Here is a 20351-nt window from a genome sequence, read left to right on the forward strand (position 1 = left end):
ATTCTCCTTTAAAGTCTGGTTCTTTTCCTGGGTTTGTAATCCATATTCTTGGCTTTTGTCATTATTTTATTTCAAAACCTCCACAAACAATGGTCTGGTTCACTTTTTCTTTATCTTTTGTTTCCAACATATTTCTAAGCTTTTGTGAACCTTAGTGACAGTGATATGAATGGTTGATGTATTCATAAGATGTTCCTTTGTCTGCTAGTTTAGCAGATATGTATTTTTTATTCATTCACAGGATGCAGGTGTCACTGGTCAGGCTGACATTTATTGCCTATCCCTGATTGCCCTTAACTGAGAAACTTGCTAGTCCATTTCAGAGCGCATTTAAAAGTCAACCAACATGTATTAACCAATTAAAAACAGCTAGGTTAATAGGGGACAAAATAATGTCATCCAGTTATATTAAGCATTCATCCACTAATCTGCAACAGTAATTTTTAGGCTTGTATTTCTATAGGAGTTTGCAGATTATAATACAATTGCATGTAAGATGCTTTTTTTCTTTAAATAACTTACATGTAATGTTGAGATACAGCATTACAAGATTATTCAAATACTTAATTTATCCTCAGGACATGCAAGATAAAAGATAGTCCTTACTCATTATGCACAACGATTTACTATACATTATAATGTAAATTCAACAGAAATGTAGATTTGATCAATGAAGAGACTAAGTTATCCAAAAATGCTTGAAGCACTACAATTGGAATACATACCGGTACAAATTCCTACTCCTGATAGGCATGAGAGAGTCATAAATGTTGAGCGAGTCTGTGACACAACTGTCAGGTTCAATGTGCAGAGAACTGAGAGAGAGGCGAATGACATGTCCTGGTGGCGAAGTAAGCTTGAAATGGCAGCTTACTCGTCCAGAGGCAGCAAAGAAGTTTAGAGGAACGAGAATACCAGTCTGCTCAGCAGATTTATCCATAACATATTTAGAACCTGGAAATAGCAAAATATTATTATAGTTGGTTTAACATTGTATGTTCATTTCCCAATCTTTCCCTACATGTATTTTTTAGATGACACATCCTTTCAACCAATTCAAGAATGATGTACTGTATTTGAGTCATTTCAATATCACACCCATCATGAACTAACTTGATTTGCCAATATAGCTGGCACTTAGATGCTTTGTCACTCTCTAAACTTGCATGAAAATTTATATTCTAAAAATCTCTATTCCAGCCCCTTCTGTTTCTTCTATCTGTTCTGCTGCATCTGTTGGAAATGTTTAAAATACAAATGGCTTTCCAATGAATTAAGAGACAATTTTCAGCTATTTTAATTTCCCACATTTCCCTCCAGTTGAACACAATTGAGAATTTCCAGATGTATTTGCTACATGTTTCATAACAAATGTATCAACGGACATGTTCAACACCAATCCTTCTTCAGGATGAATCCTGTAAAAGCTGTAGCCGAAAGGATACACTAGTATATTCTAGTCGAATATATTCTAGTTGAGTATATTCAACTCTTTACCTCATACAGCTTCTGTGGGTAGTAATCCACAAGACTGCAAGTATGGCAGAACTCACAATCCCTTCAGGTCCAGACATTAATGAATGACCCAACCCAACCCCTTGAAACTTGCAGGCTTGCACAATTGCCACCATCAACTGCAAAATAGCATGTCACTTGCTATGAGAGAGCACAATTCTCCTCAGAGCAAACAATTGAGTCCTATATGTGTTGGGCATATGCCACGTGGAATTTGGAATTTAACAAGCAATCCGGAACTCGTTTCTGGATGTCCATATAGCCAGGCAAATTCAGATCACCATTCCCCACTCACTCCACCCCCAAACTTCTCACAAGAAAGTCAGAGTGGAGCTGCAAAGTAATAACCCCTTATGAGAGCTTCACAAAAGGCAAGGCCCCAACATAACAAGACCTATCGTCATATTTGTCAAATCCTTGTTGCCCCCTGGTCCCAGCTGAACACCAGGCACCCGCATTCTCAATCAGCCTGATTCCAAATTGTACTTTTTTCCCAACAAATTTGTCAACTACCTCAATGTACTCAAGGATAGATGGGCAAACTATGTGATGAGCTCAGAGTAAATAAATACATGTGTACTTGCTTCTCATGGGAAATGAATTAATGGAATCAGAATCACACAGTGCAAAAGAGGCCCTTTGGCCCATTGAGTCTGCACCGGCACGTGAGAAACACCTGACCTACCTACCTAATCCCATTTACCAGCACTTGGCCCATAGCCTTGAATGTTATGCCATGCCAAGTGCTCATCCAGGTACATTTTAAAGGATGTGAGGCAACCCACCTCCACCACCCTCCCAGGCAGCGCATTCCAGACCACCCTCTGGGTAAAACAGTTTTTCCTCACATCCCCCCTGAACCTCATGCCCCTCACCTTGAACTTGTGTCCCCTCGTGCCTGACCCTTCAACTAAGAGGAACAGCTGCTCCCTATCCACACTGTCCATGCCCCTCATAATTTTGTACACCTCGATTAGGTCACCCCTCAGTCTTCTCTGCTCCAATGAAAACAACCCAAGTCTATCCAACCTCTCTTCATAACTTAAATGTTTCATCCCAGGCAACATTCTGGTGAATCTCCTCTGCACCCCCTCCAGTGCAGATTAAAGACAGAAATTAAAAACAGAAAAGATAATGACGGAATTTTCTGCTCCTGCCAACAGCGGGAATCGTGCCAGGTGGGGATGCTAAATTTGGCATGACAGAAAAAGTCAGTTTCTCGCCGTTGGGAAATTAGTGTGGAATTTGTTCTCCTGACTTTGATGGTGGGTTAAAGGCAGGTCCGAGGCTCCCACTGATCTATGTCGGGAGCCACATTTGCATTCATTTATATTTCTTGATTGCTCATTAAAAGGCCAACTCGTTGGAATTATGCCCTCTCCAAATTAAGTGCTCTGCCAGCAGATAATTAAAATGGTGTATTTCACAACTGTATATAAGTGGTGTCCACCTGGCGAGCTTCAGTTCGTCCACGACTTGGAGATCAGTAGACGCTGCTTACATCTTCCTCTAAGAGTGTGAAAAAGCGGGTGCCTGTAGCACAAGTTGAGCTGAGGCTGGGCATGGAAGGCTGCACCAAGTCTGGGCACAGGAGGGTTGAGATAGAGGCAAGACTGGGAGGGGGATGGGGAAACACAAGAAGGGAGGGCGGATACAGAGGCAGGACTTGGGGAGGGGAAACACAAGAGGAGAGGGGTGAGACAGAGGTGGAATTAGGGGTGGTCAAGAAACAGAGTGGATAATGGACGACTGTCCTGGGGCAAGAGTTATAAAGACTGTGCAAGGAAGGGTCAGGCACTGTCCTGGGGCTGAGGCCACACTGCCGAGGGCATATTGAAGAGACTGTCTTGGGGCTGAGACCACGTTGACAGGGGCATATTGAACATACTGACTTGGGGCTGTGCAGGCAACGTTAGAGGGTCTGCATGGCAAGCATGTCTTGGTCTCTGAATTGGGCAAGGGCAGTGATGGTCATGCACAGTATGGTGTGCAGGGCATGGTTATTCACCCAAGGCATTAGGTCCTGGGGGTTTGAGTCATGGTACTGTGAGACAGAGGGCACAGTAACATTCAGTGGAGGCATCTGGATCCCTGAAGGCGGTAGCTGTAAAGTTATGGGGATGTATTGAATGAACCATTCGGGAGGCGGGTCCCAAACAGTAAAGGTGCATGTGGCCTCGGGAAGAGGAGGGGTGGGGTTGACAAATGGCACAGGGACATCAACATTAAAGGGTTCAGAAAGAGAACTGCAATATCCACATCGATAATGATGAGCTCAAGGGTAATAGCAGGAGGCTGAATAGTGACAGGAGGCATGGAAATTAGGAGGCAGTGAGTATGGAGGAGGATGGGAAGAACTCGGTGAGTTTAGAAGCTGGCCCCATGCACAAAAGTCAACAGCACCATTTTGTAAATAGTCGTTTGGTGGTACAGAACTTGAGTATTGCTGAAGAAAGAGATATATCTAAGCTTATCATCGTGCACTCATCAGGACACTCACAAGATTACCAATATGAGGGGAAATCAACAATTTATGCTGTATGTGAAGAGTGCTGATTTGTTGGCCAGTGGCATTGCCATGGAGAATACACCAGTGATAGTGATTCACTGTTAACTGCCAAACACAGTTTGAAATTTAAACTAGGCAGCTCAAGAGGTTGGAAAAGGCTTCAACGCATCCATGATATGTTCAACCTTACTTAAGGCACTCCTGCTATGTCTGATCTGGTATACTGATTATCCCTAACCTGCACTTTTGGAATGACTGGATGCCCTTTGGCCTGTTAGCCATGCCAAGTGGAGAAAGCACCTTACAAGCTTCCATAAGCTTGGCCTAAATAGCCAAGTGGTTATGGTACTGGGCTTGTAACCCCAAGATCAAGAGTTCAAATCTCACAATGGCAAACTATGAAACAATGTAACTTCATCTGAAACAGATGGAAACGGGTTTGTACTCGAAAGAGTTACACGCTTCCATGGCTTGGCCTAAATGGCCAAGTGGTTATGGTACTGAGTTTGTAACCCCAAGATCAAGAGTTCAAATCTCACAATGGCAAACTATGAAACAATGTAACTTCATCTGAAATAGATGGAAACGGGTTTGTACTCGAAAGAGTTACAGGCTTCCATTGATCATCTTGCAGATATCCAGCAGCTGTGTTCCCATAATGGGTGGCTGCATCTTACATTTCTTTCTGTTAATGCTCAAATCAATCTATTTTATTGTGGCCTCAGTGGCTCCTGCACCCTCAAGTTAAAGTGCTCAAACGTCAGTGGCTCCGATTGCACCTTCTCAAAACACTCTTCCAGACTTGTATCAGCTCAGAGTTCATTTCAACATTGTTACTCTAAGCAATTTAAGGGTGTCCCAAGAGGGCCCCCGAATCCAGCCATGGGCTCCTCCAACACTGCCTCAGCCCCCTCCCTTGCAAATTCTTTTCCCGTTTCAATTTTAAACTGCATCATAACTTTGAGGTCTCAAGGTGGTGGTGCTGCCTCCCTGCTTTGAGGCCATATTTGACCCTCCCTCTGTCAGTGTCCAAGTGCCCCCAATCTTCCTGGAGCCTCAGGATCTTCCTGGAACCTCATGATGTTCAGATAGATCTCCCTCTGGTGATTCTCCAGCCTCCTCCAGTAACCCTCAATCCCATTGTCATTGTGGAGGGCATTCCAGCCTCCCCCCTGAACCCATCACTGTTGATGTCCCCATGCTCACTTTACCCCTCCCCATCTGGAGGCTGTGTGCACAGTGAAATACAGAGATGTCCATCCATCCACCCCCCCACCACCCCCCCACCCCCCCCAACCCAAGAGAGTTTCAAGTACCCCGCCTTTATTACATTTTCCCCATTTTCAGGCTGCAGATGCCTCCCCTGACCATAACCATCCCATCTGCAGCCCTGTGCCAAGCCAAGCACCCCCATCACCAACATCTGTGAGACTATGACCACGTCTTACACACCAAGCTGTGCCTGGACCCTATTGAGCACACAGGCCTTGCCCGTCCCTGGGGCAGGAAGAGGGCGTGCATGCCATGCATAGTCCTTTGGCATGGCCTGCAAAGCGCCTGGAGTGCTTTAATCTCTCACCTTGGCTAAGTGGTCCACAGAGCCCCAGGACAGCCTTTAATCTCTCAATCAGACCTCTCTGCCCCAGTCCAGGGATTAGGACTGTCTTTCACCCAGCTGTCTGGTTCCTTTAGGATTGGCCACAAGACCGTTTCCCCTCCACAAGTCTCTGTGCAGCCCAACCCTCTTGTGCAAGACTTGCCCCTAACACCACTCATGAGTATATGTGCAAGCCTTCCCTCTCATGCCACATTGGCCCCCTACCTTTCTTTCTCCACAGTCTGTGTGCATCCCCTTGCATTCATGCGATCTGAATCCCATTCATCCCACTTCTATGTCCGCATTCCAATGTTCAGTGTCGGGCTCCAGCTTCCCCACTCCCAATCTTCCCAGTCTGCCCCTCCCCGCAAGCACCACCATACTCCCTTTATCCTCCTGTATCCGTCATCCATTTACCCCTCCACGCCGCCCCAGTCGCCATGCTAGTCTCTATTTTAGAGTGCAGCCTTGCCTGAGGCCCACTGCACACAATGTTATTGTCCCACCATAGCCCGGCACCCACTTGAGCAGCCCAGCTCAACACCCACAGCACCCACCATGAGCAGCCCAGCTCAACACCCGCAGCACCCACCATGAGCAGCCCAGCTCAACACCCGCAGCACCCACCATGAGCAGCATAAGCATACACCCTCACCAGTGTGTACTAACACTGGCATCACTGAGGACCTGGAGCAAAGCTGTTCCAAATGTTGCACTCACCCAAAAGTTACGAGCGAAGTGAGGGTGGAAAGCTGCACATCACTTATATCCAGTCGTAAATGAGACCAGTTTAATTTCCCTCTGGTGTGGCACGTAATTAGGAGGGGGAACTTGATTCCAGCAAGTTGCATTTTGAATGAGTAGTCATGACTTGGTAATGCATGCAAATGGGGTTCCAGTCATGGTTCAGCAAGACATCCGACCCACACTCAACCCTCAGTGAAAGTGGTGAGAGGAAAATTCCAATTTATTTTCCCGCCGGCGGTATTCCGACTTTTGGCCTCTCTAAATTTTCCACTCCCGCCCACCACGCAACCTACCACTGGTGGGACCAGAAAATTCCACCCCTGGTGTTTCCCTATAGGATCCCTGTATCTAAGGAGGGGTAGACCTAAAGAGAGGTCCCAGTCATGTAAGTCTGCACGGAAGCTATCCTGTGCCTACCCGCTGGGACCCAAACACGCACATCAGGATTCTGTTGCCTTGAGCAGGCATAAATGAGCCCATCGCTATCTTCAAAGGAGACAAGGGGAATTTTCCCGGTATTCTGGCCAATATCCATCCCTGGAGGCCTTGAGGATTTGAAACTTGCTTGATAAATGTGCTTCCTTTCTTTAAATTACCCTTTATCTGTATTTAGATTAGGACAATTTACACAAAATCATATTAAATTAAAACTCTCACCTGTCATTGCTGTAGCAATGTAATCTGAACGGAGGCCAGCTATCAATTACAAAAGTAAAAGTATAAAAATTATTTTATATTTCAGGGCACGTAGCTTAGTATAATGTGGTAAGATAGTAGATTAGGTTACATTGTTAAGAGTTTAAACCTTTCACCTATAAACACATACAACATGCACAGGTGCAGGTACACACACACACACACACACACACACACACACACACAATTTTCAGGGTCTATCATTGTTAAGCAATTAGCAAACTTTTTCTAGAGGGTCCATTAAAAACAATGATCCTGAAATTATGTCATAAGACTCTAGCATTATGAATACTTAATAAGTTGGTCTGAAGTTCCTTCTAAATGGACATGTTTAATTTTAACAGCTTCACTAAAACAAGGGAGGGGAGAATTTCAGAAAAACATGTCAAATGTTTGCACACTAGAAACCTAGAGCATCATTGCAAGACCTAAGAATTTTTAAGCGTTCTTCATATATGCCTTAAGCACTTATTTCTACTATGATACATGGTAAATATATTTCTAAAAAAAAATGTTCATTATTTTCAGGAATTGGCTCAATTACAAAAATTAACTAATAAATCTTGACAATTGATTCACAAGCAAAGTCACTTTTGGACAAAATCTGAAGCTGGACAAACCTGATAAGTGTTCCTTGAGGAGGTGACAGATACTGTAGATGTGGGAAATGCAGTGGATATTATGTAAATAGACTTTCAGAAAGCAATTAGGTATATGAAGGGGTATGGAATTAGGAAAAGCAAATTGATGAAAACTGGTTAGAAGGCAGGAAATAGAGAGTAGGATTTAGTTTTTCAGGATGGTTGGAAATAGATAGTAGTGTTCCACAGGGTTTCGGTCTATGACCACTTTGGTTCCCTGTGTATCCCTGGAGGGATTGATGTCCAAATTTGAAAATGATACTTATATAAGAGGCATAGTAAATAACTCTGAGGACCAAAGATAGCTGAAGATGGTATCGATAAGGTCATGGAATAGTCTGAAATGAGTTGGACAGAATGCAATGCCGGTAAATGTGAGGTGGCACATTTTCTTTAACGAAATTAATAATTGTACTTTTACAGGGAGAAGGCTGCGCAACATGGAAGAGCAAAGGGATTCGGCGATTCACGTTTACCGGACAATTAGCTCAGCACGACAAGTGGTTAAACCCATAAGTAAAGCTAATAGAATTGAGGGTCTTATGGCAAGATATTGAATATAAAAGATAAGATGTAGTGGTGAATCTATATAAATCCTTAGGAAACACCACAGGAAAGATGTTGAGAAAAAGTGGCACTACAGTACAGATTCACAGGAGTGCTGTCTGGTTTGACAAAAGAGAAAACCAAAGAAAGACTTGAAAAAGCAGGGTTATTTTGTTTGAATAGATTACTCAGGTAACTTGAAACTTATAATTCTGAAGGGATATGAGAACAGACAGCTGAATTTTCCCAGAACTGCACAAGTGTGGTAGTGGGTGGGTAAAATGGAGTCCTACCTGCTGAGGAAAATGACGGGTTTGCACGCCATATCTTCCTGAACCCACCTCATTATATATTTACTCCCGCAAAATACGGCGTTTCCATGGCGGGCGGGCTCTCATTCGCCCATATGCCATCACCCCACTTTTGCAGCACGCCGGCTGCCATCTTTAAAAAGCAGCCACCAGCAAAGCACTCATCGCCATCAGCTCACCACCGCTGCCTGGGAGACATGGCCTGCAAAGGCAAAAAGACTGCAGCCCCTCACTTCAACATTGGTTCCCTCGAGTGACTGCTGGATGCCGTGGAGGCCCAGCAGGATATGATCTACCTCCCGCCCTGGCCGCAGGATGGGCAGCATTGTCACCAACCAGGCTTGGGAGGCGGTGGCAGATTGGTCAGCACCAACGCCCTTTAGAAGAGAAGACCATTAGACCATAAGACATAGGAGCAGAAATTAGGCCATTCGGCCCATCGAGTCTGCTCCACCATTCAATCATGGCTGACAAGTTTCTCAACCCCATTCTCCCGCCTTCTCCCCATAACCTTTGAGCCCCTTACCAATCAAGAATCTATCTATCTTGGTCTTAAGTACACTCAATGACCTGGCCTCCACAGCCTTCTGTGGCAATGAACAGCCACCCAGTGCTGCAAAAGGGTGAATGATCTCCCCCATTCCGCCAGGGTAAATCACTCTTTTCATCACTCCCAAGTCACACACTCACAAATCCATCACACATCCACGGGGCCCTCACTCGCTGCTAGTGCAAGGGATAACACCAATTACTCTTTTACACATACTATCATTGCCCTCATCCCGTCCATGGGACCATTCACCACCCACACAGGTCACCCACACTTAACATCTAACCCAGCAGGCATCCTAATGCACTCTCCCCATCCCAATCCATGCAGGACAAACTGGATCACAACAGGAGGGAGAGGACACAGACAGGTGGACGGGTGCCGGAATTCAAAGTTCTGACAGAATTTGAAAACAGAGCCATCCAGCTGGCCGGCGATGACTGGGACTGGTCCTGTGTTGACGGTGAGGTCGCCGCTGCTCTACCAAGTGAGGATCCAGTGGTGCAACATCCATCAGATAATCATGATGTGTCCTGTTTCACAGGCCACTGCTATGAACTAATTATCTCCCCTTGCATTCACAGGCACATCTGGGAAGCAGCAGTCAGAGTCCATGTCCCAGGTCCTCCAAGCAAGCTCTGAAGAAACCTCCGAAGAGGAACCTGAAGGCATCCTCCCTGAAGTCCCGTCACAGCGCTCACCCACAACCTCCACCAGCGCAGAGACATACAACTCGGTGGGACCTAGCTTTAAAGCAGCCTCGAGACCACAATCTGGTGAGCACATCACATTTTCTGATCCACAGCAGGCGGAGGCAGGAACTTCCCAGGTCCTCAGGACTCGGAGGACTGCTGGACACCAGAACGTTGCTGAGACCGAGTCAGATATCGAGCCTCTGGACTTGGTCATGGCACAGTTGCTGGAGCTACAAAGGCAAGCTCGGGAACATCAGAAAGGGATGTCTGCTGCATTCTTCAGATTGCAAGGTTTGATGGAGGAGTCCATCTGTCTTCAGGCTGGGGTGGTAGCACTGGCATGCCAACACACCGAGGTCAACACTGGCAGGATGGCGGCTGCCATGGAGACCTTGATCCAGGATGTCGCTCCTGCACTGCTGCGCGGGCTTAACTCCATCGCTGATGCCGTCGTTGGCCTCCAACAGTGTGTACGCAAGAGGGGAGCTGGGCAGTTCAATCTCACTCCAGCTACACCTTCCACTCACAGAGTCAGCCAGGAGCCCTCGGGCACCCATAGGGAGGGTGATCAGCAGGTGCACGCTCCAGGGCCATCCACCCAGATGACTCCGGGAGTGTCCGGCACATCTAACTCCCCTCTTCCTATGAACTCCTTAAATCCAGCTTCACAGGCCAAGGAGGGTGCCATTGACCCCAGCAGGACCCTGAAAGCAGGTCGGGCCCTCCAAGTTTCAACCTTCCAGAGGACGCTCGCCAAAGTCATCATAGATGGAATGTTACAGTCAGCAGGCTGCCTCCACCACCACTGTTGATGTCTGGGGAGCACCAAGACATAGTGGCAGGGTTAGGAAAGTTAAGGAGAATTAACTCTTTTGGGAGACAGCCAATTAAATCAAATTAACAACATGAGGGACAAAATAAACCCAGCCCCTAAATTAGAAAACTGCAAAACCAAAGACAAAATTTAAAGGAAACTTACAAACATTAAACCAACATGTGATTAATGGGGTCAATAAAACACCCCAGTCCCCACGGTGATCCATCATAGTGTATGGAAGGCCTTGATGGTGCCGCCAGACTCCGCATGCTCCCTCTCCAGTGACACCCGGCCGCGAATGTAGCCATGGAAGAGGGGAAGACAGTCAGGTCAGACATCACCCTCATCACCCACTGCCTGGTCCTGTTAATGGCTAACTTGGCCAGGCCCAGGAGCAGGTCCTTTTCCCTCTTGGCCCCCCTCCACACCGGGTGCCCGTAGATTGGGAGCATGGGGCTGAATGCAAACAATATATTAAAAGAGGTTCTTTAAATAACTGAAAAGGGAGTGCAACCTACAACAGCCTATATAAACATGGTCCATGGACTCCTCAAGACCACAAAAGGGGCAGGTATCTTGGGAGTCCGTGAACTGACATAACCTACAATTATAAGGGACTGCTGCATGCAACAACCTTCACCCCAGGTCCCCGATGGAAAGTGGGAGGACACTTCCGTAGTGGGCTCCCCAATGGGGAATTCCGCCGCCGGACGGCAACAAGGCACGCCAGGGTGTGTCCAGGCAGCGGGCGAGGGCAAGGAAGTGAAGGGTGTGCAGCAGCAGCCCGTACAGGAAACCCCTCTATGCCGTGCTAAAGGACACAGAGGGTATTTCCGTGAGGTGGCTCAGGATGCGGGGCACCGGCTCCTGAGGGAGGGTTCAGGGCTTGGGGCCAATGTGGAATCCCGTCCAAACAGGGGAACGTTCGGACAGAAATTTACCGTGCACCTGCGTCACCTTGAGGCCCAGTATGACGTCGGGATAAGGAGAATTAGTTATTTTGAAGCCAACCAAATAAACCAAATTAACAAAGTGAGGGATAAAGTAAACACAGCCCCTAAGTTAGGTTAGCTGTAAAACCAAAGATAAAGTTTAGAGAAAACTTACAAAAATCAAACCAAAATGTGGTTAAGGGGGTCGATAAAGCACCCCAGCCCCAGCGATGCCCACTGGGCATGGATGGCCTTGACAGTGCCGGCAGACACCGCATGCTCCCTCTCCAGGGACACCCAGCTGTGAACATAGCCATGGAAGAGGGGCAAACAGTTGGGTCGGATGACCCTCTTGATCGCCCGCTGCCTGGAATTGTTAATGGATAACTCGGCCAAGCTCAGGAGCAGGTTCACGAGGAGGTCCTCCTCCCTCCCAGCCTCCCTCCACACCGGGTGCCTGTAGATCAGGAGCATGGGGCTGAAGTGCAAACAAAACATTAATAAAAGGTTTTTTAAATAACTGAAAATGGGTTGCAGTCCACAACAATTAATATAGACATGGTCCACGGACTCCACAAGACCACAAAAAGGGCAGGTATCTTGGGAATCTGATTATAGGGAACTGCTGCATGCAGCACCCTCCACCCCAGGTCCCTGATGCAAAGCGAGAGGACACCTCTGTAGAGGGCCCCCCCAATGGGGACCTCTGCCACTAGATGGCAACAAGACACACCAGAGCATGTCCGGGTGGCGGGCGAGGCCAAGGAAGTGAAGGGTGTGCAGCAGCAGCCCATACAGAAAACTCCTCCACGCCATGCCAAAGGCCACGGAGGGCATTTCCATTAGGTGACTCAGGTTGTGGGGCACCGGCTCCCAAGGGAGCGTTCGGGGCTTGGAGCCAATGTGCAATTCTGTCTGAACAGGAGTACGCAAGGACAGAAGTTCACCACGCACCAGTGCCACCTCGAGGCCCAGTATGACATCAGGATAAGGAGAATTAGTTGCACATCCTGGGCACGGGTGTTAATCACTTGGACATAATGTTCACTATTGTCAATAAACTCCCAAGAATCTCTCCCTGCCTGTAGATCCTTGTTCTGATGAGCAGTGTTCATGTCACTCAGATGTGAAACCTTTCTGCTCAAGATAAAAAAGGCCTCTTCCCTGGGCTCTGTGCAGCCTTCAGAGCACAGTGATGGTCCAGCATCACACTCCCTGGAATCATTATTGATGCCTGTACCTCGACAGTACTGGTCATTGCTGCCAGAATGTATTGGGCAGGCACCACAGAGTTCTCTCATCCTCTCTGTGTTCTCTCAGCACCTTTAAGGTGGGGCTGACCCCCACCACACCAGCATCTGTGACCTGAAGGGCTGAGGTGCTGAAGGCAGACACAGCATCAGATGAATCTAAAGTTTCATGGCTGCAGCTCTGAGATGGCCCTAATCATGGAGTGTAAGCCAGCTGCCCTCAGCCAGACAGGAGCCAGACATTCTCAGAGGCCATGTGAAAATCTATAGAGTGTCCTCACTGCATGTTGTCATCATCCTCCTGTGATCAAGTGACAATTAAGGCCTCCACTGCATCTCCATGACAGGAGTATTCTCACAGAGGGTATTGGCACTGCGATAAGCCAAACTGGAGTCAAACATTCACAACTGCGATGTGAGCATCTACAGGGACACCTCACTGCATGTCATCATCATCCTCCACAAACCTGGCAGCTATTAGGGCCTCCCCAGTGTGCTTGCCTCATCTAGCCAATGCAAGAGCCTCATCCCCGTCGTTGTCACCACCTCTCACCCTCATCCTCGTCAGCATCCTCCTCATCAGAGGAGATGTGCAGCTCCTCCATCTCCTCTTCAGCCACCTCCTCACCTTGTTGCAGCACCAGGTTGTAAAGGCTGCAGCAGACAACAATGATGCATGACACCCTCAGCAGACTGTATTGCAGGGCTCCACCAGACCGGTCCGGGCACCGGAACCTCATCTTCAGCATCCCGATGGTCTGCTTCACCAAATTGTGAGCTGCAGCATGATTCTCATTATAGCATTGTTCTGCTGCAGTCTGAGGCTGCCGCATGGCAGCCGCATCAGCCACGGCCTCTGTGGGTAGCCGTGGTCACCAAGGAGACAACCCTACAGCCACTGTGGACCCTGGAAGACTGCAGGGATCTGCGAGTGACTCAGGATGTAGGCGTTGTACATGGAAACCATGAGCATACCTGCAGGATGCATTTCTGGTGGTCGCATACTAGCTGCACAGTGAGTGGAAGCTCTTGCGGTTGATGAAGTCCACTGAGAGTAGCAATGGAGACCTGAGTGCCACATGAATGCAGTCAATCGTACCCTGCACCTGTGGGAAATAGGTGCCTCCACAATGCTCGCATTGTCGGGCAGGCTAGGAGACTGACCTCAATCATATCACTGTGGCTGCGCCTGATCTGTCTCAGTTGCAGAGGTTTGGTCAGTTTATACAGGTGTCCCTAACGCATGGCCATTTCCCTCGCTTACCCTGCCATCCACCTCAATTGACTGTGCAGCGCCAGGCCAGCACTTAACCCCCACCCCATCAGCAGTTGCCTCCGAGGCTGGCCAGCACTTGCCCCCTGACATCCACCCCACTCAGCAGTTGCCTGCGGTGCCAGGCATCGGTTTCTCCCACCCCCCCCCAACACCCCTGAGGCCTGCAAACAACAGGCAAGCCATGGAGAAAGCTGCTGCTCACTCACCTCAGTTCCCCCGAAGTGAAGGCCGCTAAGTGCACGTCACCTGCACGCTGTTGTGAAACACATCGGCATGCTTTCCCACTGACATAGACGGACTATACGGCGGTGTTCCAAGAGCCTGGCGGGATAACCTTTTAATTATATGCTAATGTATTACAATTAGCTCCCTGCCGACCAATGGCGGGAAATGCGGCCTGCCATTGGCAGGCTGAGCAGAAGATCTCAACCTGCCTTCACGCCGTTGTGAAGTGTGTTCTGCCATATTTTCCACGCACGCCACCTATCATGCGGGCTCGGAAAATTCCACCCAGAGTGACTAATAATATTATGGAGGATGCTGGTTGATCTGAATCTCTTCTTTCTGTATTGTAATTTCTATGTAATCAGCATGGCCTGAATTTTTCTATCATCAGGTGCGCAGGATCAGCGGGCCTGGAAGCGGACACGAAATATGCTTCGGCCTGTGATTGGCTCTCAACCCCAAATGTGCCCGGAGTAAGACTTAGCACTGCCACTGGGGGCAGGAAGAGGTTGGGCGCTGATGTCACCACAGGTGCTGGTGAGAGCTTCCCCTGAGCTCCCTGAAGGCAGACAGATGCCTCAAGGAGCTGCAGACCCCCAGATAATAAAAGAAAGCCGAAAAATGCTGCAAAAAATGCAACACAATCAAGCGCCTGAAAGCAGACCTCATAAAAAAAAACACTCCCCAGATATTTATTTTTATTTTAAATCCTAATGGAGATTTCATCCTGCCATTGGATGAGGTTTCATTAAAAATGTAAAGCCTGTCTAGCCGATTGGCCCATCCACCAACCGTAAGGTTGGACGGGCCACGAAAAGTCACTGACAACTGGGCTGTTAATGGGCTTAATTGCTCTCTTAATTGTCGGCAGGCACACTTCCAACTTTTACATGTGCCCGCCGAGCGATATATTGCGCGAGTGTGCGATGACATCGGGACGCTCGACCGACATCATCTCACACAATTTCACGCCCATTCAGGTCGGGCTTGCACCCACCCGCGGGACATAAAATTCTGGCCTAGACACTTTAATCATAGAATCCCATAGAATGGTTATGGCACAGAAGGAGGCCATTCTGTCTGTCAAGCCCATGCATGGCTCACATGCAAGAGCAATTTAGCTAATTCCACTCCCTGATCCTTTTCCCATAGTTCTGCAAATCGTTTCGCTTCAGGTGTTTATCTAATCCCTTTTGAAAACCACAGCTGAAACTGCCTCCACCTTACTCTTAGACAGTGCAGTCCAGATCATAACCACTCAGTGTATAAAAAAGATTTTCCTCATGTTGCCTTTGCTTCTTTTACCAGTCACTTTAAACCTATGTCCTCTTGTTCTCTACCATTTCACCGAAGGGAACATTTCTCTCTATCTACTCTACTGAGGCCTCTCATGATTTTGAACACCACTATGAAATATCCTCTCAATTTTCTCTTTTCTAAGAACAATGCAACTTCTCCAATCTATTCATGGAACTGAAGTTCCTCATCCCTGGAAGCATACTCGTAAATCTTTTCTGAACCCTTTCTAAAGCTTTCACATCATTCCTAAAGTACAGTGCCTGAATTGGGCACAATGCTCCAAGAGAGGCCAAATCATTGTTTTATAAAAGTTCATCAGTTTTGTGCTCTCCGCCTCTATTTTATAAAGCCCAGAATCTCATATATCTTTTTAACCACTTTCTCAACCTTCCACCACCTTCAACGATTTGTGTATATATATCCCCAGGTTCTCTGTTCCTGTAGCCCCATTTAGAATTGTCCGCTTTAGTATATATTTTCTCTTCTCATTTTTTGTACCAAAATGTATCACTTTGCATTTCTCTGTGCTAAATTTCACCAGCCTTTGATCCTTACAATCAATCTCAAGCAGAATCAGATTCCAATTGGTAATAAAGTAATATATTGCACAAAAAGCAATTTTCAATAGCTGCAAGAGATAAAATATCAAAATAAATAACCATTAACAACAATGGAGTCCATGTCCACAGGAAGTCCAAGGAGGTACCCAACCGATGTACGGTTTACTAGGCTTGTCTGAATGGAATCCTTTAAGATAGCGCTGACACAGTCCTCACACACAAATACAGTCTTCACATTTGGAACTACAAAGACAATCCAGAAGTGAACAAGGATGCCGCCATTGTTGTTGTTACTGCATAAGAAATATAAGAAATAACATTCTTAAGCATAATCATAAAAAATACCTGTGTGTGTACATTGTATTCTGATTTGAATTACATTGATTTGATTTTTACTCAATTCATCCCTATAGTTTCCAATTTCAGACATTTTATGTTTATTTAATGGTTTGCATATTAGGTTATTGACATATGACCTGCCTTCATGGTTTTGGTTATACTTAAATCCAATTATGAAAGTGAAAAGGCAATGCCCTGACAAAGGTTGGGTCTTGTACTTGATTGCACTGTGTGTTCATAGGTTCAGAAGTTAAAAGGCAATTTATCACACTGAAATGTATCTAAGCAAGTTAGTTTTTAAATACCGTCCCTGCTGTTATGTAGGCACAAAACAGTAAAAATATACCATTAACCCTAAATATTATTAACTCATTATCCACTTTCTTTACCTAAGCTGGTGTAAACCAAGTAGAGCTCAAGGAAACTTTAATGATACAAGGCTCATAATATTGTTAGTGATTACTAAGAATAAAAAGGTCTGAAAAACTTGTTCCAGTGTGGCAAGCCTGGAGCTTTCCCAAGGTTCAAAAGATACTTTTGCCATTGCCCAACAGGTAATTGTAAACTGTCCTTGATCTTCTCAATACCAGGAGTGTGTTTTCAGAAAATTCAGAAAGTCACTGTAAATGCTAAGACTAATCAGAATCAAAAGTAACAAAAATACAATAATTGTTTTATTAAGCTATTTTCCTGTTACTTTGACTTGACTGTTCCAGCCATCACCTACCCAATTTCAAGCAAATGCCTGTCCTTCTCTGTGGCATTGTTCATTTTTATTAGAAAGCACTGTTTAGGCAACTTCACACAAATTCTGCATTTGAGAATTCAGCTTTCAATTTTTATAGTGAATGCACTTATGAAACACAATACCTCAAGTCAGAAATGGTAGATTGCTTGTATAACTTGGAGAAAAGTGATTTCTCATAAACATTGTTCATCTGAAGGAAGAGAAAAGCACAAAAATCATAGTGCAACAGATGAAATAAAACCAATCAATGAATAGAACAACACTTTAAGTGACATATTTATGAGATAAAATGTTTGTAAACACCAAAATTGTGACTAAACCCATGTCATTTTCTGACACTTCATGAAATAACTCCAACACGAGTACCAAGTCTACAATTTGAGTAAAAACATTTTTTAGGCCAATGAAAACTCTCAGGTCACAGTGAGATTTTTCCTGTAGATCATAAAAATTGTTGCCTGCATTTTCTCACTACATGCCCATGAATGAAAATGTATAACACAATACCATGGTTTCTACTGAGTAAAAAAGTGGTTTAGTAGCTAAACTTGAGTCTCATCCACTGCAAATGGATGGTTTATTTACATATTAATCCCATTATTTCTCTCTCACATAGTAACTTAGTTGCCCACTCATGTGCAGTAGAAACAGCACAATGTAAGAATTAGAAACAAAAAAAGGCATTCAGTCCATCCAGCTTGGTTAGTCATCCAGGATTTTTCTCAGGATCTGACATATTTTACATCTAATTTTACTATTCCTCTACCTTCACATTCAACTTTAAATTTGATGGAAACTGAAAGTATATTTCAAAAGTTGGTGCACAATGATATAATTTTCTCTAAAATACAACCAGCGTCACATATAATTTCCACAGTTAATGACTGAATTGTCTGTACAATTATTTCTGGAACATGGTTTATACCATTCAGCTGGTTTAGCGAACCATTGAATGATACGCACTGAATCCACCAAAATTAAGGCTACAATGAATCAGCAGAGATTTGATCCAATACTTGTCATTCTACGTAAAACTGTTCAGGTCAGACAAGCAAGTATCTCACAACAAATAACCATAAAAACTATTGACAAATATCAAAGTGCTTTAGTTTCACAATACTTATGTCGTATGTGGAAATATTCCATGTTAATCCAACTGTGACAACCCACATGCAATTTTCTTGTTCACGGGTTGTGTAGTTGAGTTATCATGCAATACTTTCCATATTTTATCAAAATCATAAGTCATATAGTGTTATAGTGATTTCTTACCACTTGCTGAATTTTAGCTGCCATAGAGAGAAATTCAGGGGAGTCCTTTCTTCGATACTCAGGAACAAATTCAGCATTAGCTATACGGAATAATCCAGCGAAATACAAAGCAGTACTGTTTTGTGTCCGCACTACATAAAGGAAAAAGATTTTTAATAAACACCTTGCTAAAAAATGTAAGAATAAATATATTCCTTTGGCAAAACCAACAAGCACAATGTACAACTTAATTCTACCTTTCTAAATGAATTAACAAAGCTTTGAAGAAAGAAACATCGAGGGAGATTTTGAGGACTCCAGCCTGACAGAAACTGGACAGAATTTACTGACCAGTTCCCATATCACTGTTGTGGCTGTGCAATTTTTTTGAGGTCCTCAGAATAAGCAGGCCTGGCGGCCACCTGAAAGAATACACAGCTAGTTAAGATCCTGTGTCATCAATAAACCACATTGCAACTTAAAGGCACAACTGGACAGTATTACCTTGTTGTCCAGGCACAGAGAAACCCAGTGGTAAATATTTATTTATTTACTTTTGTAGGGCCAGGAGGTGTAGAGGAGCTCCTCTGAACTCGACAAAAATTACCTGAGCTGCTGACTCAGCAGATCCACTCTTCCAAGAACAGAATTGATCATTTTCCAGTCCTCAATGCATAGGAACATAGGAACAGGAGTAGGTCATTCAGCCCATCGAACCTGTTTGGCCATTCAGTTAGATCATGGCTGATCCGTATCTCAACTCTATTTACCCACCTCTGTTCCATATCACTTACCTGACAAAAATGATCCAATTTTTAAATTTTCAATTGATCCAGTCTCCACAGCTTTTTGGGGGAGAGTTTTCCAGATTTCTTCTACCTTTAGTGTGAAGATATACTACTTGGCAACACCCTGAATGACTTATTTCTAATTTGAAGGTTATGCCCCCTTATTCTGTACTCCCCCCGCCAGCAGAAATAGTTTCTTGCTATTAACCCTATTGACTCATTTAACCTCACAAACACCTCAATTAGATCAACACTTAATATTTTATACTCAAGGCAACAGAAGTCTAATCTAGGCAACCTGCCCTCATAATTCAAGCCTATTAGACCTGGCGTTTTTTTGCTGAATCTGCACTGTAATCTCTCCAAGACAATACATCCTTTGAAGTGCAGTATCGAGAACCAAGTGCAGTACTCCAGATGCCATCTAACCAGATCTTTATAGAATTGTAGCATAACTTCCACCCTTGCCAGGCTACTCAATATTGCACTGGCCCGCGAGCTTATTTCCTGCCTGCGACCCATGGACCCCAAATTAATATGGCCTTACCCTCCTGTCAGCATCATTGACCAGCCACCTAAAAACTGTGCAGAGGAAGAATCTACCCATTATCGCATGTAGCTGCCACTAACCCTGCCGTCAGTTATCAGGATGTTATTTGGAATCAAGCACAAATTATAACCAATAAGTTTGAATGAGTGTGATTGAAAATACATGTATCTATGTTAAACCTCTGAAAAAAAACCCATCCTATAGGAAGCATCATGTTTTGTGACATTTTGACTATTCATCTACCGAATAAATTTGGAAAAGAGCTATATTTCCAAGTGGTAGGTTTTAAAACAAAGTCACTTGGATACACAGGATTAAAAAAGGTTGTAAGGAATCATGTATTAAAGCCAGACATTGGTCCAACAGCTGCTCATTTTGATTTTTGCTCATTTTGATATGATTACTCATGATGATCAGGAAATCAGGGTTTTTATCATATCTCAGAGTCTCCCAACAAATATTCACATCATTGAGGATTAAAATGTGCAATCCTGTTAAGCGACATGAGG

General features: G+C 45.1%; 1 protein-coding gene across 1 annotated transcript in view; it reads right to left on the reverse strand.

Annotated features, from left to right (window-relative positions):
- tmprss7 (transmembrane serine protease 7) overlaps positions 1 to 20351 on the reverse strand; it is an 87199-nt gene that overhangs the window by 57697 nt on the left and 9151 nt on the right. Inside the window, exons 3-7 of the mRNA XM_041210878.1 lie at positions 18526 to 18656; positions 17376 to 17443; positions 16266 to 16459; positions 7026 to 7064; positions 726 to 954 (exon numbers count right to left, since the gene is read on the reverse strand). Coding sequence (XP_041066812.1) covers positions 726 to 954; positions 7026 to 7064; positions 16266 to 16459; positions 17376 to 17443; positions 18526 to 18656 — 661 coding nt within the window. The remainder of the gene's footprint in view (positions 1 to 725; positions 955 to 7025; positions 7065 to 16265; positions 16460 to 17375; positions 17444 to 18525; positions 18657 to 20351) is intronic.

The sequence above is a fragment of the Carcharodon carcharias genome, chromosome 18 (genome assembly GCF_017639515.1).
Source record: "Carcharodon carcharias isolate sCarCar2 chromosome 18, sCarCar2.pri, whole genome shotgun sequence".
Taxonomy (NCBI): Eukaryota; Metazoa; Chordata; class Chondrichthyes; order Lamniformes; family Lamnidae; genus Carcharodon; species Carcharodon carcharias.